At 37.9% G+C, this 24,603-nt stretch overlaps 2 protein-coding genes across 25 annotated transcripts in view; one reads left to right on the top strand and one right to left on the bottom strand.

Moving 5' to 3' along the window:
* Positions 1–24,603, top strand: part of RUNDC3B (RUN domain containing 3B) — a 180,833-nt gene that overhangs the window by 42,618 nt on the left and 113,612 nt on the right. For 6 of the 24 annotated variants that reach the window (XM_005550323.4, XM_005550321.4, XM_005550320.4 and 3 more), the window contains one exon: positions 22,954–23,004. The exons of 13 other annotated variants lie outside the window; for them this stretch is intronic. In XM_005550323.4, the coding sequence (XP_005550380.1) occupies positions 22,954–23,004 (51 nt within the window). Of the gene's footprint in view, positions 1–22,953; positions 23,083–24,603 lie in introns of all 24 variants that reach the window. 5 more of the 24 variants (XM_074035597.1, XM_074035593.1, XM_074035587.1 and 2 more) reach the window with 1 other exon arrangement.
* The window catches only part of ABCB1 (ATP binding cassette subfamily B member 1), a 219,707-nt gene that overhangs the window by 178,193 nt on the left and 16,911 nt on the right, over positions 1–24,603 (bottom strand). The gene's annotated exons all lie outside the window — the stretch shown is intronic.

The following is a 24,603-nucleotide window of genomic DNA, read 5'->3' as shown; positions in this document are numbered from 1 at the left end:
CTTGTTTGGTTGTGTGGCTCCCCTATGTTTCCTCACAATTGTAGCTGTGTTCTTTCTCAATGTTCTGAAAGTGTGAGTTTCTCTCCCCCTTGAATGCTGGCTGCAGATTGTGATTTGGTACTTCTGGGCTGCCCACTGCAGCTTTGGTGCGATCTCAGTGTTTATGTTCCTTTCTCAAGATGGAGGCAGCAGACAAAGGGATCTTAGTAGTAGTTGTGACTGAGGGTCATTTGATTGTCTCCTGAGGGCTCCAACCCAGAGAGATTTAGGTCAGCAGTCCCTCAGGGCAATCAGGCCAGGATGGAGGGTCTGTACTGTGGGCCCAAGCCAAGGGTTCCCTGTCTAGTCACAAGCACTGTGGGGTGTGTAGGACCTGTGGGAGACGTATTGGCCTCTCCTTGGGCTTATTACAGTTTCTTGGAGGTGTGGATAAGACACTTAGGGTCTTTACTCTTTTATTGGTCCAGCAAGGGCAGATCCACTTCAGAGGCAGTCTCAGAGAGGCTTTCGATTTCCCATAGAGGCCCTGTCCAGGGAGTTGCCAAGTTGCTACTTGCTCAGTAGCTCTGGTGGGGAATGGCTGGAAACCCAAGTCTGGAAGACCTGTCTGGTGAGGAGATATGGGAATGAGTACCTACTTAACACTCTGGCCAATTTTCCATGGGGCTGCTGTGGTATGTTTGCTCCAGTACCTGGTTGCCTCGGATTTTCCAGTACCTGGAGGTACCACCAGTGAAGGCTGCAAAACAGCAAAGATGATACCTCCCAAGGAGGTACAGGCCTGTTGCTGGCCCAAAGGCACCTGTAAGAGGTGGGTGGAGACCCCAGTTAGGAGGTCTCACCCGGTAAGAAGGAATAAGATTGAGGACCCACTTAAAAATGCAGTCTTGCCACGTGTTGGTAGAGCAGCTCTGCTATACTGTGCTGGGGGTCCACTTCAGCCCCCAGTTGCCTCAGATACTCTGAAGAAGTAGTTAGAACAGCTGGAACAGCTAAGTCATGCAAACAGCAAAGATGGTGCCTGCTACTCCCCCGGGAGCACTGTCATGGGAGAATTCAGCTCTCTGTTGGCTGGAGAACACAGGCAGGAGTGCTGGAGGCCCTGGTTGGAAGGTCCTGTCCAGTGAGGAGGAGTGGGACTGGGGACCCACTTAAGCAGTCTGGCCACGTTTGGGTAGAGCAGCTGTGCTTTCTGGGTAGTCTTTTCTGCCCCTGGTCAGTTCAGACTCTTCAAATTCCAAAGGCAGGAATGACTGAGTCACCTAGACAGCAAAGATGGTGACCTGCCTCTCCCTCTGGGAGCACCATCCCAGGGAGAATTCAAATCTGTGTTGTCTAGAGAATATAGACAGGGATGGCTAGAGGCTCCGTTTGGTAGTTTCCACCCATAGGAGGAACAGGATCAGGTGCCTGCTTAAAGTAGCAGTCTAGCCACATTGTGGTAGAGCAGTTGTGCTATGCTGGGGGATCCTTTCCACCTCTGGTCAGCTCGGACTCTCCAAAGGCCAGAGGCTGGAATGGCTAAGGTGCCCAAACAGCATAGATGGTGGGCCACCCCTCCCCTGGGTGCTCGTCCCTAGGGAGTTGCTGTGCTGCTACCGGTGGCTGGCTAGAATTCCAAGCCAGTGGGTCTTGTCTTGTGAGGTGCCGTGGAAGTGGGGCCTATAGGTTTTGGCTGCTTAGCCCTCTAGATTCAGCCTCCTTCCAAAGCGGAAGGTCTAACCTTCCACTTTGCCAGAACTGCAGCTACTTTTGCTGGAAAGCCCAGTATCTAAGCCTCCAGGGTTTCCCTGCATGCCTGAGCAGGAGCTCTGCCAAGACTCCATGTAGCTCTGTCTGTGAGACTGAAGGCCCTGGTGGAGTGGGTTCACAAGGAGATCTCCTGACCCAAGGTTTGCAAAGATTTATGGGAAAAGTGTGGTTTCCTGAGGTCACACATTCACTCACTGTTTCCCTGGGCAGGGGAGGTCCCCCTGGCTCTGTATTGCTCCTGGGTGGGCTGTTGTCCTGTCTTGCATTTCTTTGTTTTCCATGGGTCAAGTTGTTTCCATGATTCATCCCAATGCGAGTACCTGGATGTTTCAATTGAAGGTGCTGTATTAACTAGCCCATCTCCATGAGAGCTGTGCACACTAGCTGCTTCTAGTCGGCCATTCTGGCTACTCCCCTGGAATTCCTTTTCTGTAAGAATGCTGCATTTAGGACCCCAAACTCTTCTGGTTTGTAGGGTTTCTGTGGAAAGGTTTGCTGTTTGCCTGATGGGGTTCCCTTTGTAGGTGACCTTTCCCTTTTGTTTTGCTGCCTTTAACATTTTTTCTTTCATTTTTGACTTTGGCAAATCTAATGACTATATGTCTTGGGGAATGGTCATCTTGTATAGTATTTTGCAGGTTTCTCTGCGTTTCTTAAATTTGAATGTTGACTTCTCTAGAGAGATTGGGGACATTTTCACGGTTGTTATCCTCAAATATATTTCCCAATTTCCTTGCTTTGTCTCCCTCTCTTTCAGGGATGGCAATGAATCATATTTTGTCTCTTTACATAATCCTATATTTCTCAGAGATTTTGTTCATTCCTTTTTTCTTTTTTCTTTTTCTGACGGAGCTAATTTCAAGAACCAGTCTTCAAGCACTGAGATTCTTTCCTCAGTTTGATCGAATCTGCTATTAATACTTGTGATTATATTATGAAATTCTTGAAGTGTGCATCTCTATCAGGCCAGTTTGCTTTTTTCTTAAAATGCCTCTTCTATATTTCAGCTTCTGTATCAGTTTGTCATATTCCTTAGATTCCTTGGATTGAATTTTGACATTCTGTCGAATCTTGATGATCTTCATTCCTATCCATGTTCTGAATTCTATGTCACTTATTTCAGCCTGGTTAAGAACCATTGCTGGGAAACTAGATGGTTGTTTGGAGGTAATAAGACACTCTGGCTGTTTGAGTTGCCAGAGGTCTTGTGCTGGTTCTTTCTCATGTGTGGGCTGATGTTCCTTCAACCTTTGATGTTGCTGTCTTTGGATGGGTTTTTTGCTTTTATATTCTTTGATGCCCTTCGGTGTTTGATTATGATATAAGGTAGGTTCAGTCAACTGGCTTCATTTCTGGAAGATTTTAGTGGGTCAAAACTTAGCTCAGCACTCCTAGACTGTGTGCTGTAACTTTGGGGAACTGGTACCCGGCACCTGGCTTTGTTCTCTGGCCCCTCAAGGTTAGGAAGCTGCTGCACTGGAAGGGCCAAGGTGTTTTCAGTCCACTGGTCACAATACTCCTATGGCTGGTACCGGCCAAAGCACTTCATCGAGGTGGTGGCTGTGGGATCCATGCTCCTTCATGTGTACCAGCATCTGCAGAAGTGTAGCGAGGTACACCCTCACTGGCTGGGGCAGGGTACCAGTGGAAGCAGGGCAGTGATGTACATGCAGGTACTTATGCAGTTGTGGCAGGGGTGGGGGTACTGGCATCCATGCATGCTCTCTTGCTGCCATCATGGCAGTTGCAGGATGCTGGCAGGGGTGTGGTTGCTGGTATCAGTGTGTACATTCACATCGGTGGCAGTGTATCTCGGTGCCCATACATCAGTGGGGGAATAATGGCAGGGTACACTCATGCTGGCAGTTCCGGAGTGTCAGGGTGCACACACATACATGCACCAGCATGGGAGGGGAGAGGAGGGTGACATGTGCCAGTAAAGCAGAGGGGAGTCAGGGCATGGGCAAGTAGTGTATGCCAGTAAAGTAGGTGAGGCGAATCTGCCTTGGGGGTAAGCTGTGGGTGGGCTAGTACATATTGGCAGGGGCTGGTCTGCTGGAGCTCTGTGATGGTCAAGAATTGTCTGCCAGCAAAGGAGGCATCATAGAGCCCCCAGGAAGCACCCTGGTTGGGCATCTGAGGCTACATTGCAAGTGGGCATGGTAGGGTGGCACCCAAGGAGGGGTTAGTTGACAGGAGGGTGCTCAGATCAGACTGGCTTCATCCTACAGGCAAGAGCGCCTTTTCTGTCCAGGTCTGATGGTCACCCTAAGGCTAAAGGCTCCCAGATGAGCATGGTAAGCCTTGTGAGAAGGGCATCCTTGGATGTGCTCCACTGCAGCTCTTCCTGTGCCAAACCCTGTTGGTTTTGCACAGGCTGGAGCCCTGTACCTACAGCCTTTTCAGGCATCTCTCCCTGCTAGCTCAAGTGTCTGTTGGGGGAAATGATCTCCTGCTGCTAGGATCCTGGCAGTCTGTGGTGACAGTGGTCTACTCCTCACTTGTTCAGTTCGCCTTTTCCCCAGGAGATGCTGGGGGCTAGGAACAAGTCCCTGTGTTTAGCCTCCCCATGCTGGGTTCGCTGCTTCCTCCCTCCGTCCACTCTAAATGGCTTCTCTCCAAAGATCTGTTCAGAGTCTGCCAGTCTTCCTGATGTCCCAGTCTCTCATCAGTACAATCTTTTTCAAAATTTTAATGACATTTTTCATAGAAAATGGAAAAGTTTCCTAAAATTTGTATCAAACCTCCAATCTTGAGTAGCCAAAGCAACCCTGAGCAAAAGAAACAAAGCTGAAGGCATTATGCTTTCTGATTTCAAACTATGTTACAATGCTGTAGTAATTGAAACAACTTGGTACTAAAACAGAAACAGATACATAGACCAATGGAACAAGCTAGAGAACCCAGGAATTAATGTATGCGTATTATGGTCAACTAATTTTTGACAAGACACGAACACAATAGGGAAAGGATGATCTCTTCAGTAAATAGTGTTCAGAAAACTGAATATCCACATGCAAAAGAAAAAGAAAAAAGAAAAAGGGAAAGAAGGACAGAAAGAAAGAAAAGAAATCGGACCCTTATATCGTACACAAAAATCAACTCAAAACAAATTAAAGAATTTAACAGAAGACCTGAAACTGTAAAATTAGTAAAAGAAAATATAGGGGAAAAGCTAATTGACATTACTCTTGGCAAAGATATTTTTGGACTTAACGCCCAAAGTACGGGCAACAAAGAAAAGATAAATAAGTCGAACGACATTAAACTGAGAAGTTTCAAGCCAAGTATAGTGGCCCATACCTGTAATCCCAATGCTTTGCGACACTGACACTGGAGGATTGCTTGAGGTCAGGAGTGCCAGGACTTTGAGACCTACCTGGGCAACATAGCGAGATCCCATCTCTACAAAAAGTTAAAAAATTAGCCAGACATGGTGGCATGCATCTGTAGTCCCAGCTACTCGTAAGGCTGAGGCATGAGGGTTGGTTGAACCCAGGAGTTTGAGGCTTCAGTGAGCTATCACCTCATCACTATATTCCAGGCTAGGTGAGAACAAGACCCTGTCTAAACAAACAAACAAACAAACGAAGTTCTGCACAGCAAAGGAAACAATCAACAAAATGAAAAGGCAACTTACAGAATGAGAGATAACATGTGTAAACCATGTATCCAATAAGGTGTTAATATCCAGAACATTTAAGGAACTCAGTAGAAAACAACAACAACAATTTAAAAATGGGCAAAGAAGCCAGGTGCAGTGGCTCACACCTATAATTCCATCACTTTGGGAGGCCAAGGCAGGTGGATTTCTTGAGGTCAGGAGTTCAAGACAACCAGCCTGGCCAACATGGTGAAACCCCATCTCTACTAAAAACACAATAATTAGCCAGGTGTAGTGGTGTACACCTGTAGTCCCAGCTACTCGGGAGGCTGAGACCCGAGAATTGCTTCAACCTAGGAGGCAGAGGTTGCAGTGAGCCGAGATCATGCCACTGCACTCCAGCCTGGGCAACACAGCAAGACCTTGTCTCAAAAAAAACCTTTTTTTTAATGCCTTTAACATGTACCATTACTTGGATCACAACTCCTTGCCTTATCTTAAAATCACTCATATTCCCTTCTGCTAAATAATAAAAATGGGAAAAGGATCAGAAAGCTTACAGATGGCCAACTGATATATGAAAAGACACTCGATATCACTACTTATCAGAGAAATGCAAATCAAAACCACAAAATTTAATAATGCCTTACATCTGTCTAGATTGCTAGTATAAAAAAATCAAAAGATAACAAGTGTTGGCAAAGATGTGGAGAAAAGGGAACATTCCTACTCTATTGGTGGGAATGTAGATTAGGACAGCCATTATGGAAAACAGTATGGAGGTTCCTCAAAAAATTACAAGTAGAACTGCCATATAATCCAGCAGTTCTACTTCTGGGTTATTTATTGAAAGAAAATAAAATCAGTATTTGGAAGAGATATTTGCACATCTATGTTTATTGCAGGATTTTTTCACAGTAGCCAAGATATTAAGACAACCTAAGTAGCTGTCAACAGAAGGATGGATTAATAAACTATAGTGTATATACGCCCCCCCCCATGCACACACAATGGAATACCATTTCAGATTAAAAAAAAAAGGAAATCATGCTATTTGCAATAACATAGATGAACCTGGAGGACACTAAGGTACATGAAATAGCCAGACACAGAAAGACAAATACCATGTGATCTCATGTATTAGATATGGAGTCTAAAAAGAATCAAACTTATAGTAACAGATAGTAAAATGTTGATTACCGGAGGCTGGGGGATAGGAGAAAAGGGGAGATATTGGTCAAAGGGTACAAGCCTTCAGTTATAAGATGATTAAGTACTGGAGACCTATATTGTGTACTTGAAAATTGCTATGACAGTAGATCTCAAGTGTTTTCACCATTCATACACACACAAAAATCCAAAACAGGACAAAACAAAAAACCTGGCAAAACCTCAAAGGAGATAAAGTTAACTGCTCCTAAACACTTCATAATCAAACTTCTAAACATAAAAGATTGAAGCAAAACATCTTGAAACCAGCCGGAGAAATATAATTTATTACATATAGGGAACAACAATTCAGATGACTGCAGGGTTTTCAGCAGGAGCCATGGGGGACAGATGACAGTGAAATAGCATCTTTAGAGTTCTAAAAGAAAAGTACTGCTAACCCAGAATTCTGTATTCAGTGAAAATGTACTTCAGAGATGAGGACAAAATAAAGAAATTCCCAGATAAAGGACAACTAAGAATTATTACTAGCAAATCTAGTCTAAAAGAAATGCTAACAGAAGTTCTTCAGGCTAAACGGAGATGATATCAGAAGAAAACTTGGAACTTCATGAATGAAAAAAGAGCAACAGAAACTGTGAATATCTAAATAAATACAGCAGATTTTTTCTCCTCTATTAAGGTCTTTCAATACCACTACTCAAGCAATCCTCCCATTTCAGCCTCCCAAAGTTCTGGGATTATAGGTGTGAGCCACCATGCCTGGCCCTGACTCTACTCTTGAAAGCAAAATTATGCCATTGCTGGGGAAGGTTTTCAGGTTTGCATATATAGTACAAGTGACTTTTAAAGCAAAGTCTACAGAGTAAAGTTATATATATTTACTTGAAATGGTAAAATGTTAACTAGGCTATTACAGATTAGGTATTCTATTTCATAAAGTAGTGACTATAATGATACTAAGAGTTTTAGCCAAAAAAACAATATATAAATTAAAATGGAACATTAAAACATTAAAGTTATACAAAAAAGGTGGTGAAAAAAGGGATAACAGAAAAACAAGTGGCAGACCTAAATCAAACCTTATTAATAGGTATATTAAATATAAATGGCCTAAGCACACCAATTAAAAGAGATTTTTTGATTGGGTAAAAAAAGGACTCAATATATACAGAAACCCATTTTAATTCTAGTGATAAAGATAGGTTAAAAGGATAGAACAAGTTATTCCATGCAGAAAGTAATTGAAAGAAAGTTGGAGTAGATTTAATTATATATCAAAGTAGATTTCAGAACAAAGAAGACTGACAGGGATGAAGTTGGACATTTACATATTTAAAAAGCAGATTACTTTGCCAAGAAGGCAGAACAAAACCAAAGTATGTATGAAGCTGACAACAGAGTGTAAAAAACAAAGCTGACAGAACTGAGAGGAGAAAATAGAAAAATGTATATTATACTTAGCAATGTCAACACTCCTCTCATAATAGTAGATCAAGTAAACAGAAAATTAGTAAGGGTACAAAAGATCTGGGCAATATTATCAGCCAACTGACTTCTATAAAACACCCCAACTTCTTTTTAAGACAGGATCTCACCCTGTCGCCCAGGTTGGAGCGCAATGGCACAATCATGGCTCACTGCAGTCTCCACACCCCCAGGCTCAAATGATTCTCCTACCTCAGGTTCCTGAGTAGCTGAGACTACAGGCACACACCACTACACCCAGCTAATTTTTTGATTTTTTTGTAGAGACTAGGTCTCACTATGTTGCCCTGGCTGGTCTTGAACTGCTGGGCTCAAGTGGTCCTCTCACCTCAGCCTTTCAAAGTACTGAGATTACAAGTGTGAACCACTGCCTGGCCACCCCAACATTTATAATTGACGTTTATAAAACACTCCTCAGTGGCAGAATATATATTCTTCTCGATGGCAAGTGGAACATTAAAAAAGAGATCTTATTCTGAGCCATGAAAGAAACCTTAGCAAATTTAAAAGAATTAAAGTCATATAAAGTATGTTCTCTGTAATGAAACTAGAAATCAAGAACGAAAGATATCTGAAAAATCAGCAAAAGTTTGAAAATGATTGCATTGGGAGTTATACCTGATGTAAATGATGAGTTGATGGGTGCAGCACACCAACATGGCACAAGTATACATATGTAACAAACCTGCACGTTATGCACATGTACCCTACAACTTAAAGTACAATAATAATAAATAAATTTAAAAAAAAATAAAATTAAATTAAAAAAAAAACATACTTCTTTAAAAAAATTATACTTTTAAGTTCTGGGTTACATGTGCAGAATGTGCAGTTTTGTTACATAGGTATACATGTGCCATGGTGGTTTGCTGCACCCATCAACCTGTCACCTACATTAGGTATTTCTCCTAATGTTCTCACTCCCTTAGTCCCCCACCCTGTGACAGGCCCCGGTGTATGACGTTCCCCACCCTGCGTCCATGTGTTCTTATTGTTCAACTTCCACTTCTGAGTGAGAATATACAGTGTTTGGTTTTCTGATCTTGTAATAGTTTGCTGAGATTGATCATTTCCAGCTTCATCCATGTCCCTGCAAAGGACATGACCTCATCCCTTTTTGTGGCTGCATAGTATTCCATGGTGTATATGTGCCGCATTTTCTTAATCCTGTTTGTCATTGATAGACATTTGGGTTGGTTCCAAGTCTTTGCTAATAACTCTTGGATCAAAGAGGGATTCTCAAGGAAAATTAGTCTTTTGAACTGAATGAAAAGCTAAAATACATCATATCAAAATGTGTAGCATGCAATTAAAGCAGCACTTAGAAGGAAATCTGAAACATTAAAAACTTATTTAGAAAGGGAGAATGGTCTGAAATCAATAACCTAAGCTTTCACCTTAAGAAACTAAAAAAGGGGCCCGGTGTGGTGGCTCACGCCTGTAATCCCAGCACTTTGGGAGGCCAAGGCAAGTGGATCACCTTAGGTCAGGAGTTCGAGACCAGCCTGGCTAACATGGTGAAACCCCGTTTCTACCAAAAATACAAAAAAATTACCCAGGTATGGTGGTGCATGCCTGTAATCCTAGCTACTTAAGGGGCTGAGGCAGGAGAATCACTTGAACCCGGGAGGAGGAGGGTGCAGTGAGCCGAGATCGTGCCATTGCACTCCAGCTTGGGCAATAAGAGTGAAAGAATGTTATTTGGTAGCGTTCTACCCACAGTAGAACTTCTTTCAAAATTGGAGTCAGTACTCTCAAACCCTGCCACTGCTTTTTATCAACTGAGTTTATTTAGTATCCTAAATCTTCTGTTGTTGTCATTTTACTAATGTTCACAGTGTCTTCACCAGGAGTACATTCCATTTCAAGAAACCACTTTCTTTGCTGATCCATGAGAAGGAAGTCCTCATCTGTTCTAGTTTGATCATAAGATTGCAATAATTCAGTCACATCTTCAAGTTCCACTTCTAGTTCTCCTGCTATTTCCATGTTATCTGCAATGAGTCCTTCCACCAAAGTCTTGAACCCCTCTAAGTCATCCATGAGGGTTGGAATCAACTTTTTCCAAATTCCTGTTAATGTTGATATTTTAACCTCTTCTCATAAATCACTAATGTTCTTGATGAATCTTTTCCAGAAGATTTTCAATTTACTTTGCCCAGATCCATCAGAAGACTCATTGTCTATGGAAGCTAGAGCCTTAAGAAATATACTTTTTCAGTAATAAAACTTGAGTCTAAATTACTCCCTGTTCCCTGGGCTACAGATTAGATGTTATGTTAGAAGCCATGAAAACAACATTAATTTCCTGGTACATCTCTGTCATAGTTCTTGGGTGACCAGGTGCATTGTCAGTGAGCAGTAATACTTTGAAAGGAATCTTTTTTCTGAGTAGTGGATCAAAACAATGGGCTTTGTTTTTTTGGTTTTTTTTTTTTGTTTTTTTTTTGAGACGGAGTCTCGCTCTGTCACCCAGGCTGGAGTGCAGTGGCTTGATCTCAGCTCACTGCAAGCTCCGCCTCCCGGGTTCAGGCCATTCTCCTGCCTCAGCCTCCCAAGTAGCTGGGACTACAGGTGCCTGCCACCACGCCCGGCTAATTTTTTTTTTTTGAGACGGAGTCTGGCTCTGTCACCCAGGCTGGAGTGCAGTGGCCGGATCTCAGCTCACTGCAAGCCCCGCCTCCTGGGTTTATGCCATTCTCCTGCCTCAGCCTCCCAAGTAGCTGGGACTACAGGCGCCCGCCACCTCGCCTGGCTAGTTTTTTGTATTTTTTAGTAGAGACGGGTTTCACCGTGTTAGACCAGAATGGTCTCGATCTCCACGGGGTTTCACTGTATTAGCCAGGATGGTCTCAATCTCCTGACCTTGTGATCCGCCCGTCTCGGCCTCCCAAAGTGCTGGGATTACAGGCATGAGCCACCGCACCTGGCCTAACAATGGGCTTTGAATATTTAGGAAGCCAAACTGTAAACAGAGAAGCTGTCATCCAGCCTTTGTTGCTCCATTTATAGAGCTCAGGCAGAGTAGATTTAGCATAATTCTTAAGTACCCTAGGATTTTTGGAATGGTAAATAAGCATTGGCTTCAACTTAAAGCCACCAGCTGCATTAGCCCCTAATAAGAGAGTCAGCCTGTCCTTTGAAGCTTTAAAGCCAGGCATTAACTTCTCTTCTTTTACTATGAAAGGTTTAGATGGCATCTTCTTCCAGTATAAAGCTGTTATGTCTACATTGAAAATCTGTTGTTTAGTGTAGCCACCTTTATCAGTTATTTTATTTTATTTTATTTTATTTTTTTTTTATTTTTTTTTTTTTTTTTTTGAGACGGAGTCTTGCTCTGTCACCCAGGCTGGAGTGCAGTGGCCGGATCTCAGCTCACTGCAAGCTCCGCCTCCCGGGTTTACGCCATTCTCCTGCCTCAGCCTCCCGAGTAGCTGGGACTACAGGCGCCCGCCACCTCGCCCGGCTAGTTTTTTTTTTTTGTATTTTTTAGTAGAGACGGGGTTTCACCGTGTTAGCCGGGATCGTCTCTCGATCTCCTGGCCTCGTGATCCGCCCGTCTCGGCCTCCCAAAGTGCTGGGATTACAGGCTTGAGCCACCGCGCCCGGCCTATCAGTTATTTTAGTTCAGTCTTCTGGATAAGTTACTATAGCTTCTCCATCAGCACTTGCTGCTTCACCTTTTTGTTTTATTATTTTTTTTATGTACAGAGATGGCTTTTTTTCCTGAAACTTCATGAACCAATCTCTGCTAGCTTCAAACTTTTCTTCTGCAGCATCTTTGCCTCTCTCATCCTTCATAGCTTTAAAGAGAGGACCTTACTGTGGATTAGGCTTTCGCTTAAGAGAATGTTATGGCTGGTTTGGTCTTTTATTCAGACCACTTGAACTTCCTTCATATCAGCAGTAAGACTCTTCACTTCTTTCATGTGTTCACTGGAGTAGTACTTTTAATTTCCTTTAAACTTTTCCTTTGTATTCACCACTTGGCTAACTGGCACAAGAGGCCTAGCTTTTGGCTATCTCGGTTTTTGACATGCCTTCCTCAATAAGATTAATCATGTACAGCTTTTGATTTAAAGTTAGAGACATGCCACTCTTCACTTAGAGGCCATCATAGGATTATTAATTGGCCTAATTTCTTTTTTTCCTTTTTTTTTTTTTTTGAGACGGAGTCTCGCTCTGTTGCCCAGGCTGGAGTGCAGTGGCTGGATCTCAGCTCACTGCAAGCTCCACCTCCCGGGTTCACGCCATTCTCCTGCCTCAGCCTCCCAAGTAGCTGGGACTACAGGCGCCTGCCACCTCGTCCGGCTAGTTTTTTGTATTTTTTTAGTAGAGACGGGGTTTCAGCATGTTAGCCAGGATGGTCTCGATCTCCTGACCTCATGATCCACCCGTCTTCGGCCTCCCAAAGTGCTGGGATTACAGGCTTGAGCCACCGCGCCCGGCCCCTAATTTCAATATTGTTGTGTCTCAAGGGAATAGGGAGACCTGAGGAGAAAGAGAGAGATGGGAAATGGCTGGTAGCTGGAGCATTCAGAACACACACATTTATCAATAAAGCTTGCCATTTTATACGGGTGTGGTTCATGGTACCCCAAAATTATTACAATAGTAATATCAAAGATCACTGATCACTCTTCACCATAACAGATGCAATAATAATGAAAAAGTTTTACATGCTGTGAGAATTACCAAAACATGACGAGGAGACACAAAGTAAGCCATGCTATTGGAAAATTTGCACCAAAAGACTTGCTGGATGCAGGGTCGACGCAAACCTTCAACGTGTAAAAAATACAGTATCTGCAAAGCACAATGAAGTGAAATACATTAAAAGAAGAAATGACTGTCCATACCAATACACCTCATGGACACAGACATCAGAATCTTCAATAAATATTGACAGATCACACTGGAATGCAAGGATGCTTCAGTATTTGAAAATCGATGTATTTCATTTTATTAGCAGACTAAAGAATAAAAATCATAGGATCATACTAATAGGTGCATAGAAAAGCATTTGACAGAATTCAACTTTGATTCATGTTAAAAAAAAATCTTTACAGCTAGGTATTAGAAGAAAAATTCCTTAAAAGGCATCTACGGAGGTTTGCAACGGGGTTTCTCAACATTGATACCGTTGATATTTTGGATGGATAATTCTTCATTACGGATTGGAAAACTCATTAAGATGTCAGTTCTTTTCATATTGTTCTATAGATTCAATGCAATCTCAAAGTTTTAGAAGGCTTTTTTTGTAGATATAAAACTTACTCCAAAATTTATATGGCTAGGCAAAGTAACTAGAATAGGCAAAACAATTTCACAAAGGAAGAACTAAGTTGGAAACTCAAATTATCTGACTTTAAGACTTACTGTTAAGATACAGTAATCAATGTGTTATTGGTGAAAGCTTATATATATAGATAAACAGAATAGACCCAGCACTTTGGGAGGCCGAGGCGGGTGGATCACGAGGTCAAGAGATCGAGACCATCCTGGCCAACATGGTGAAACCCCGTCTCTACTAAAAATACAAAAAATTAGTTGGGTGTGGTGGCACATGCCTGTAGTCCCAGCTACTCAGGAGGCTGAGGCAGGAAGATCACTTGAACCCAGGAGGCAGAGGTTGCAGTGAATCGAGATCATGCCACTACACTCCAACCTGGCGACAGAGTGAGACTCCGTCTCAAAAAAAAAAAAAAAAAAGAATAGAGAGTTTGGAAAAAGATACACGTAAATATGCTTGGTTTATTTTGCTAATGCAAAGACAATTTAATGGAAAGTGATAATCTTTAAGAATAATAGTGCTAGTGTTAATCAAATACCCGTGTGCAGAAAAAAAGTGAACCTTGTTCCTTACCTCACATTTAGCTCAAAGTGGGTTATAGGTGTAAACACAAAATGTAAAAGTATTAAACTCTTAAAAATGTAGAATATCTTTGTTTAATTAGGCAAACAGATTTTATATATAACGACAAAAATACAATCCATAAAACAAAAAAAAAGGATAAAGTGGACCTCATTAAAATTAAAAGCTTTTACTCCCTGAAAGACATTGTTAATGATAAGACAAGCCATAGACCTGGAAAAAATATTTGCAAATCACATATTTGACAAAGGGATTGTATGCATAATATACAAAGAACTTCTATAAAAACATTAATAATATGAAAACCAATGCAATTTTAAAATGTGCAAAGAGTTGAACAGATATTTCATCAAATAAGATACACATATGGCAAGTAAACAAATGAAAAGATGTTCAGCATCATTAGTAATTAGGAAAATGCAAATTCAGACCATATTAGGTACCACTGCACACCTTTATCAAGCTCTTTTGGGGGCGAGGAGCAAATATGAACTCTTATACCTCGCTGGTGGGAGTGCAAAATGGTAGAACCTCTTTGGAAAACAGCTTGTCATTTTCTTATAATGTTAAATATACTTTTCTATCCCAGTAGTCCCAAATCCCACACTTTTACTCAAGAGAAAGGAAAACATAAGTTCACACAAAAACCTGTTTATAGCAGCTTTATTCAAAACTGTCAAAAACTAGAAACAACCCAAATATCTTTCATGTGATGCATGGATAAACTGTTGTATGTTCATACACTGGGAAAACTCAGTAATAAAACGGAAAAAAATTTCCACACAAAACAACATGTATAAATGTCAGATACATTATGGCTAAATGAAAGAAGCAAAACTCCAAAGGTTACATATGATTCCATTTATATGACATTCTAGGAAAGACCAAACTGTAGTATCAGAGAATAGATAAGTGGTACTAGGGATTAAAGGTTGCAGGGTGGGGGTTGACTAGCATCATGATGAAGGAATTTCTTTGCATGATGAAACTGTTATGTGTTTTATAGTCATGGTTACATGACTCTCTCTATTTTTCAAAACTCATAGCAGCAGCACATTTACTATAAAGAATAAATGTATAACTCCTCCAAATTCTATTGCTTCCCATTAAAACATTTTAAAATGGGGAAGATCCCACTTTTTGATTATAACATATAAGATTCCAACTCCTTGATCCTCACTTACTTTAGAAAACTGGACAGTTTGTCACAGAGCACAGTAAAAAGAAGTCCCAAGGAATACTCGTTTACCATCACCCCTCCATATTTTTCTTGGCCAAATATTACTTCTACTTGTTCTCTGCTTTGGAAATGAATCATAACCTGAGTTCCCTGTTCTTTTTCTGAAACAGATGCCTTAAATTTGACACTTGATGTATACTTTCTTCTTTTTTTGGCTTCCCTCCACCCACAATTTTTTTTTCTTACAATTTTTCTATTCTCTTTACCTTATTCGTTCTCTTATTCAACAACAAATTTAGGCCCTGTGCTGGGGGCCCAGGATATGAGATTAATAAGGTATGCTTTCACATGAAACTCAGTCTTGAAAGGTAGAAGAGGGACATATTAACAAATAATGGTGTGTACTAATGTCATCAAGTCATAATAGAAGTATATTAGCGAGCATGATGTAGCACAAAGGAGTGAATAATCTGTTTTTCTTGGATGGGTCAGGGAAGGCTTTACACAAGAAGGAGGCATAAAAGTACCTCAGATGAAAATTGCAGTTCTTTAAAATGTCATCTGTGACTTTGATTATTTATGAACTGACTATTAGCCCCACATAGATTAAGAAAAATAGAAAAATAGAAATTTAGCAGTAAAGTCATCAGAGACAACGTAAACTTCAGCTTGGTGACATGAGGATGGGATGTATTCGTGATTTTTGTAAAGTTTATATGGAAAATAACTGATTAAAATGAAAAAGTTAGCCAGGTGCAGTGGCTCATGCCTGTAATCCCAGCACCTTGGGAGCCAAGGCGGGCAGATCACTTGAGCCCCAGGAGTTTGACACCCATCTGGGCAACATGGTGAAACCCTGCCTCTAGAAAAACAAACAAAAAAACAAAAACAAACAAAAAACAAGAATTAGCTGAGCATGGTGGTGTGCATCTGTAGGTCCAGCTACTTGGGAGGCTAAGGTCTGAGCCCAAGGAGACCAAGGCTGCAGTGAGCCATGATTGTGCCACTGCACTCCAACCTGGACAACAGAGTAAGACTCTTATCTCCAAAAGAAAAAAGAAAAAGCTGAATATACCAGAAAAGTATAGACTGTCAATTAGAAATGTAGCACTTATTAAAGAAAAAATGATTAAATATAAGGCACTGTTAAATTGCCTATAATTTAATCTGCTAATTATACTTATTTAACGTTTGGCTTGCTGACATTCAGTTTAGATTTTATATTGATTCTTAACATTTTTTCCAGTTATATTTATGTACAACTAATTTTTCCCCCAGAAGTTACTGTTCTCTACCCTTATCAGTCTTTTGATTTTTCTTGACTATATCAGGCACATTCTACCACAAGGCACCATTGCACTGGCTGTTTGCTGTGTAAGGAGCACACTTCTTCCAGTGTCTGAGTGGTTAACACCCTCATCCGTTTGAAAACTACTCAGTGAAGTTTAACCCTTCCACTATATTTTAAATGATAAATCACCTCCCCTCCTTTCAACCTCAAGCACTCCTGACCTCTTTCCCCGAGTTACATTAAGTCTTAACTTCTAACATACTATGTTATGTACTTATTATGATTATTGTTTATTATCTTTCTTCACCTCCACTAAAATGTAAGCTTTACTGGAGCTGAGATCTTTATCTGTTTTGTTCATTGGTGTATCCGAAATCTCTAGAGCAGAGCCTACGATATGGCAGAAACTCAGTCATTTTTTGTTGAAAAATTCATGTAAGAGTAATATTTCCTATATTTTTTTCTGATAGGACTTGGATTTGGACTCTTAAAACAAGTTAGAACTCCTGTGACTTGACATTTTAGAATTTCTCTAATCCGATTGAACTGTTATGATACCTAAGCATTGCTCAGGAACTCTGGCTTGAACCTCAAAGCTCTTCCTGACTTAGATGATAAACAGTTACCTCCCCATGAGGCCATCTTTTGAAGTACAGTGTAAACACTGTTAGAAACAATGGATAATGATAAACCTGTTCATTTGGCTTTTGACTTTTCTTTGTTCATTTTTGAAGACTTTCCAACTTTTGTTGGAAAATCTTGGTTTGAACACAAAATGAGACTTAAATTGTTTCTGTAGTAACATATGAACACAATTCATTCAATAAAATCCCATATACTCAGGCCAAAACATGATACCAGAGATAAGAAATTGGCTCTTAAGGTCACCAGAGTTTGACTTTTAGACAATGGGAAAGGCCACTCTGAGAAACACCAAGTTATGTACTTGGAAATTTAGGAAAGTTGAAGCAGATATTGTATCTCAGAAAATCATCATATTCACATAATTCTCGAAGTGTCTGGGGTTATGTATATCTTTGTAAATTTGATTCTATGCTTTAAATTGCATATAGAATAAAACTAAACTCTATATTAATGTTTTATAATAAATTTAAGATTTGGGAGAAAATAACTACATAGATGCTAAAAACAGAGTGCTACACATTTTATATAATGCAATATATGCATATATATACACATAATCTTATTTTAATTTATATTTATTTAGAAATGAAATTGAATATATTTTCATGTTTATTACTTTTTTTCCATTTTCTTTTCATGACTTTTTGCCTATTTCTTTTGTGGAGAGAATTTTTAATTACCCTAGAATAGGAAAAAAACTATTATCATGTGGAACTAATTTTTATATAAACCCATTTTGATCAGTAGTGACCTTTTTTCTCCATTGATATTATTCTTCATATGTGATTACTGTTGGGAGTTTGTTATTTTATACTTACTTTTCATTTGAGACTTTATGATTTCTGTTTTAAAACATATGAAATATTTTTCTTATCTTAGTTCTGTAATGTTTTATATTGTTTTGAATGTCTAAAATTTTATAACACAATTCTCATATACTTGGTTCTGTTTGAGTCATATTATTGTAGCACTCTTAATTACTGTGTTTGTTATAGGTATTTCTTGGTGAACAAAATCTTATGTATATATATTTATTTATAAGGAAATATAGGCAAAATGATATTTATATTTTATAACCAAACTAGAATTTTCAAGAAATCATTTTCATTCCCCAATTTAAATATTTAACTTATTTACAGAATGAGAGATTTATTAATGGTTCTAAACTTTGGTATACTGGGTAATTTTTCAGGTTTATTTTACATGAACGTCACTTTCAAAATCTCTTCAAATAAAATTATTCAAAATTTACATTTGGCTTCTGGGGAAGGGGGATTACCAGAAAGAAGATGATATTATGAAAAGACTTAAATAAATTCTACTGTTGATAAAATTATCTGAGATATGTTTGAATGTCTTTTTTTTTAATAAGAAAGTTACAGAAATGTTTTAGTCTACAATGTAATCCAATTTCATTTCTTTAACAGAAATTGATGATCGCTGGTAGTTCATGTTTATGTTTATTTATCTGTTTGTAGCCCTTTAAGTTTCTGTCAGAAGACTAACGGGACATTTCCAGTTTGACCTTGTGATTTTTGCAAATTGGCATAGAGCGATTTACAGTACTTGTAATAAGCAAGTCATACTTTATTTTTAATCATGGAAAATTGCTTTCTTATTAATTTTGCTACATAATTCAACAGTTTTGCTTACTCTATTGTGCTAATGTTTCTCATCTAAAGAAAGTAAATATTTCTCATTTTATAGAACAAGGGAAAGATTGCACAATTTAGTGAACTTTGTTCATTTTAGGAGGGTATCATAATAATAATCTCAGTTCCTACATCTTTCTGATATTGTAATTTCAATGAGTTGTCCTTTTCAAAATAATTTTATGATATTGTTACCTCTTTTCCTTAAGGTGAACAATATCGCTGCACACTGCTTTGCTAGAAGTCTAATGATAAATTCCTATTCTGATGTATTATTTCTAATATATAGCCTAATTAAGAGTTGACCGAAGTATGTTAAAATTTTGAATGCCAAATATTTATGTGTGTTTGCATATATACTATATTTTTACTTTAAATCTCTGAATTTTTAAATAGCTCTCATAGATTTTTTTTAATTTAAATTTTTTATAGAGACAGAGTCTCACCATGTTGCCCAGTCTGATCTCGAACCCCTGAGTTCAAATGATCCTCCTGCTTGCACCTCCTAAAGGGTCAGGAATATAGGTGTAAGCCACTGAGCCTGGGGCTTAGATTTCTTGGTATAAGAACCTAAGATGACCCTATAGTAGAGATATATTTAATATAATTTAAAATATTTTAATAAAAATTAAAATTTTAGTATCCATAAATTCAAATACTTTAATTTGATGAAGGGTATTTTCATTAATAGTTGTCACTGTTTAGTTGATTTCCATTGTTCTTGTGATCTATATTTTTATTTTATTCAAAATTTTCTACATTTTCTTTTCTTTAAAGTTATGACCTTTAAACTTCATAAGATTTGCACTTGATAAACTTCAAAAGATTTGTACAATTTTGGTACTCAGTATTTTAAAAATTATTAAATCAGTGAACAAATACTTTGTTTCTAAAATATTAATACCTACCACCTACCTGTAAATGGCATTTTAAAGCAGTATTTTTAAAGCTTAAGAAAACTTATATATAGTACTACATTTTAACTTCAGAACCTGTTAAAAGATGAAAAATGTTGTGTAAAAGATAGTCTCATTGCTAGCTGTACAGTACTATAGCACTTTTAACTGTTGCTTCACTGAAAAATTTTTCTCATATATAAATACAAAGTGGAAGATTTTAAGCAACTCGCCTTAATGTTAGTAATAGAATATGTTCTATATGATACTGCCAATTTATAGACAAGACTTGTGAAAAGTCTGAATTAGTTTTATTTGTTTTACAAATGGTAATCCATTTACAGACCATTTTACCTAGGAGTCTTTTCCATAATCCATCTTGGTGCATTTATATAAAGATATCTACCTGCAACTTTATTAGAAAAAAATATATGTGCAGAGAGAAAGAAAAAAATAGAATAGATATAGCAAAAGCTAAAGGCTTACTTTTTCTTAAGTGTTAAAATTCATCGATTATATCAGTCATGATAGTGATTCAATGATCAAAGAAATGGAAATGAATGGAAAACAAAGTTGGAGCAAAATATAGAAGAGTAAATATCATATTCGTGAATTAGAAACATATTCAGTTTTATCATCAAGGCAAATTTATTTGTTTAAAACAGTGGCCAATAGTCTTTTCTGTGTGAGGGCTAATTTCAGTATTAATAAAATTATGAATCAATTATTTGATATTGAAAATTACATACTTTTTGGGTCAGGAAATGCTGTCTGTCTTCAGTATTCAGTATAGAAGCATTCTTCTATTGCATATCCATCTCTGAGTTGATTCTGCCTTTGCCTGAAATTTCAGAAACTTACTCTTGAAATAACTATATGGTATAATTATGCTGTTGTATTTGAATGAATTTTGTTCTTGAGCAAAACGCTTTCTGAACCTGGTTTTTTTGGTCTTGTCTCAACTATTTTTCTAAGCTACATAATGATAAATACTGTTTCATTTTCTTTTAACATTATATATTTTATAACAAAAGGTTTTGTTTCCATCTCAAATAAGAACTCTTCTACAAACAAGCCTTGGGCCACTTTGAAATAATGTGAGCTTTGTCATACACCTATTTTTTTAAAGAGCAGCACTTCTACTTGCTAAGGATTTACATTTTATATAACAAATATTTATATTCCTTCCCATTACATGTTTCACTACCTCATTTTTTTCCCCCTTCCTTCTGGGGTTGTCAGTGAGAACTCTAACCAACCAGGAAAATGAACTGACTAATTATCCTCCATCAGTCAAGTCCTGCCTATCTCCTAAGGAGTAGGTCAGCTTGAAGCTACAGAGAACACTGATTGCTGGATCTTGGCAGCTTTGTCTCTGGGCCTGCCTTTTCTCATCTGTAAAATGAGAGTTGTTGAAATTTGAGTACAGATAGCTTGGAATATAGTGGATTGTTTGGTCCAGATATTTCTGGTTGCTTTTAACTTGTCTAGAATGGCTTAATTGTATTAAATTGTAATTAAAGCAATTAAATCCTACAAATAAGTGAAAAATTTAAGAAAATTTTCCCGTGGTCTTTCACAGCCAAAATGAAAATCAGGACACAGAGGCTAGCCTACTAACAACTTTTAAAAAACATAACAAACATAATCTAGGCCAGGCATCGTGGCTCACAACTGTAATCCCAATGCTTTGGGAGACCAAGGCAGGATAATTCATTGGGCCCAGGAGTTCAAGACCAGTCTGGGCAACGTAGCAAGATCTGGTCTCTACAAAAAGAATAAATAAATAAATAAAAACATTAGTTAAGCCTGGTGACATGCGCCTGTAGCCTTAGCTACTCACAAGACTAAGGCAGGAGGATCACTTGAGCCCAAGAATTTGAGGTTGCAGTGAGCTATGAATGCATCACTGAGCTCCAGCCAGGATGATAAAGTGAGACCCTGTCTCTTAAAAATCAAACACACACAAAAACCCTATAAATTGAGTTTCGAGATATTTTCAGTAATTGTTTCTCACCGTATATGAGGGATTGGTTAAGAAATGCCATAAATCTGGTCATGATATGCTTATTTGGTACATTTTTTGTAGTAAAATTTCTTTCAGTCAGATTTTCATGGAAATTGTTTTTACTTTGATAAGTTTTTAAATCTATAAATCACAAATAATATAGAGAACTTTGTTTTAGGCCAGAGATAGTAAATATGGTTTAAACATTAGGAATTGATGTTATTTGCAATGAAAAGCATGCTATTCTGATATACATTTCAATGTTGAGAAATTTCATTTTTGTTTGTTGTAGTTACAGCAAGAACATTATGTTCTAATATAAGCTTTAGCGTACCAAGTTAAAGATCCTTTTGGATATGTTTTTCCAAATTTAATATTTGTTTAAAATGTTATGGAAGTAAGAGAATAGAGTGAATGGCAGATGCGTAGATGTGGCACAACTGTATGTACCTCCTTCCTTTCATTTTTCACGTCACATTACTAGCTATATGTGTTTGTCTTGTATTGGTTTTATAAAGGATCTAAGTGTTTGGAAAGGTGTGGGACCATTTGCTATTGGAGATTTCAGTGTTTGACTGTGAGAGAAGGAAATGTTATTTTTTGGGAATGTTATTTCAGAAATTTGGCTTTGGAGTTTTCCGATATTATTATACTAGCAATTTCCAAAAAATACAGCAAAAAATTCTAGTACTTTTCCAGTTGGTGATTTGTTAAACAAGAATTGGAAGCTGTAACAAATAAAACAGTGTTTTTGATAGAGTAGGCATTTAGTCAACGTTGGTTAAACTGACCAACATTTTATATAATATCTAAGTGCTGCTCTCATACAGGGAAGAAAACATAAAAGTTTTAACAATTCTTAGGCAAAAAAAAGAATGGCTACATTTCAAAATGTATTTGTTTATAACTTTTAGAAAAGTTAACATTAAAAAATGTGTATTTATTTTTAAAGTTGGAAATTTTCTGAGCCATATTGTCCCAAAGTGAGTGATTTTTTTCTTAACCAATCTTATAAGTTCTGAGGTGCATAGCCAGCAAGTTCAGTCAAGCCGTTGCTCATCTTTGAGGTCTATTATACTGATTAGTTTATTATATCTGAGAAAGAATGATAGAGGTAAAAGTAAACAGGGAACAATTTCTGCTCACATATTTCTATGACTTACGGACACCTTAGCCTCTCCAATACAGTAATCTACAAGGAACTAGCTTCATTTAGGTGCCAAGTGTAACTCATATTTATCTTAACAGTTCATTTATTTAGTAGGTAAAAGTAGTGGTTACTGCTTCAAAATTATATGTAGCCATCTTAGTTGGGCTATTCAGTTTTGAATTGTAAACATGATGGCAGGTTTCTTAAATATCTGTGTGTTGTTGTTGTTATTTTTTTTAAAGAGATTTCCCAAAGTTGCAGATGGCTGGCTCATCTCCAAATACCTCTTCAAGGTACTCTATGCTGGTGATGTCTCCCGCCACTGAGCTGCACGGGAGCATGGAATTGACTTTCGGGGGAGGGCTGTATCAGTTAAGTGATCTTTTTTAGTACATTGCATGGGTTTTGTGAAGCTTCCTTTTTTGTGTGTTTTTGTTTTTTTAAATCCAGAGGGCACAAGTATGCTTATGCTAAATTTTAAAATTAAAATCTTGTAAATCCACACAATATAATAACCTATTTACTTTTTAAGTGCTGTATAATAATAAATATTATATGTGTAGTAGAAGCTAAGGGAAGCTGTATGAATATTCCAGTCTCAGTAAAACACAGATGTGGCACTGTAAATAATAACTGCTTTTTCATTCTTGAACCATTAGTGGGAATGTATTTCTTAGTTTCCTTTCTCCCAGGTAGAATGCATACCTTTACTTACTTATTCAAAACTTTTTTTAATTGAGTTTCTTCTATATGCAAAACACTGCTGGACCTCTGTACTTATGATCTAGCTTTCTATATTTTTTGTTTGGAAAAGCAATATAGTCATTATTTTTAAATAGTAGAACAAAGGAAAAAAAGTAAAAAACAAATGTCATTTCCTTAATTTTCATTCCCACAATTAATCCTTTCAAGCAATTCTGTTTTATGTTCTGTACCTATAGTCTTAATCACTACTGACACGCATTATACTTGATTTCTTCAGGGGTACACATTTATGTGTAGCTCTCTGTGTGGACTTCAGCCGTCATGTACAATTTCATTCCACCAGTACTTTAAGCCTTATGTTAATAATGCTGGTGGAAGGAAAAAAACAAAACGTTTGTTCTCCATTTCAGAGACAGTAAAATTACTGGGATAAAAAAGTCTATTAAATTGATTCAATATTCAGATTTTTGCTGAACCTGGTCATCTTAATCTTTCTGTTTTGGAAAATTGAGAGTTGACTAATTGTTATGGTAGAGACACATACTTTAGATTTTTGTATAGGTTTGTGATAAATTCCTTACTAGTGAGCTAGACATTACATTGTCAATACCAAAGGAAAATAGTTACATTTTGTAGATGAGTAACTGATTCATAGTGCCTAAATGATATACTTGAAGTGTCCTGTAAGTAGCATGTAGAACTAGCAATGTAAGTACAATTCAGTATCTAATGTAGATTCTGACTTCCTCAGATTCAATTTAAAGTGTAACTAATTATTTTTAAGTACTTATAATTGTTCTATTTTTTAGAACATTAATTGAGATTTTTAGTTAGAAAATGGATCAGTGTCATAATTTTACCTTCAAAGCTGGATGTTCTAATAAATATAAACCTCAACTAATAATAGTACTTTTTTAAAGGAAAAGTTTCTGACCTTTTATAGAAATGGAAATTTTCTCTGTTTGATAAAATAGTGGATAATATTAAACTGACTTTTATAAATTAGCAGTAAGAAACTTGGGATTGCTGCTACAAAGTTTAAAGTGAGAAGTCCACAAGTTTTTTAAAGGAACCAATTTTCTTTAAATATCTGAAAGCTTTTTCAGTGACATCAGAGTGGTTTATTAAAATGTGGTAGGACTATCTTGTCTTTTGTTGATTGTCTAGACGAATAGCAGCTCAAAGGT

This window comes from Macaca fascicularis, chromosome 3 (genome assembly GCF_037993035.2).
Source record: "Macaca fascicularis isolate 582-1 chromosome 3, T2T-MFA8v1.1".
Taxonomy (NCBI): domain Eukaryota; kingdom Metazoa; phylum Chordata; class Mammalia; order Primates; family Cercopithecidae; genus Macaca; species Macaca fascicularis.
Note: the sequence above shows the minus strand (reverse complement) of the source record. Positions and strands in the feature narration are given on the sequence as shown.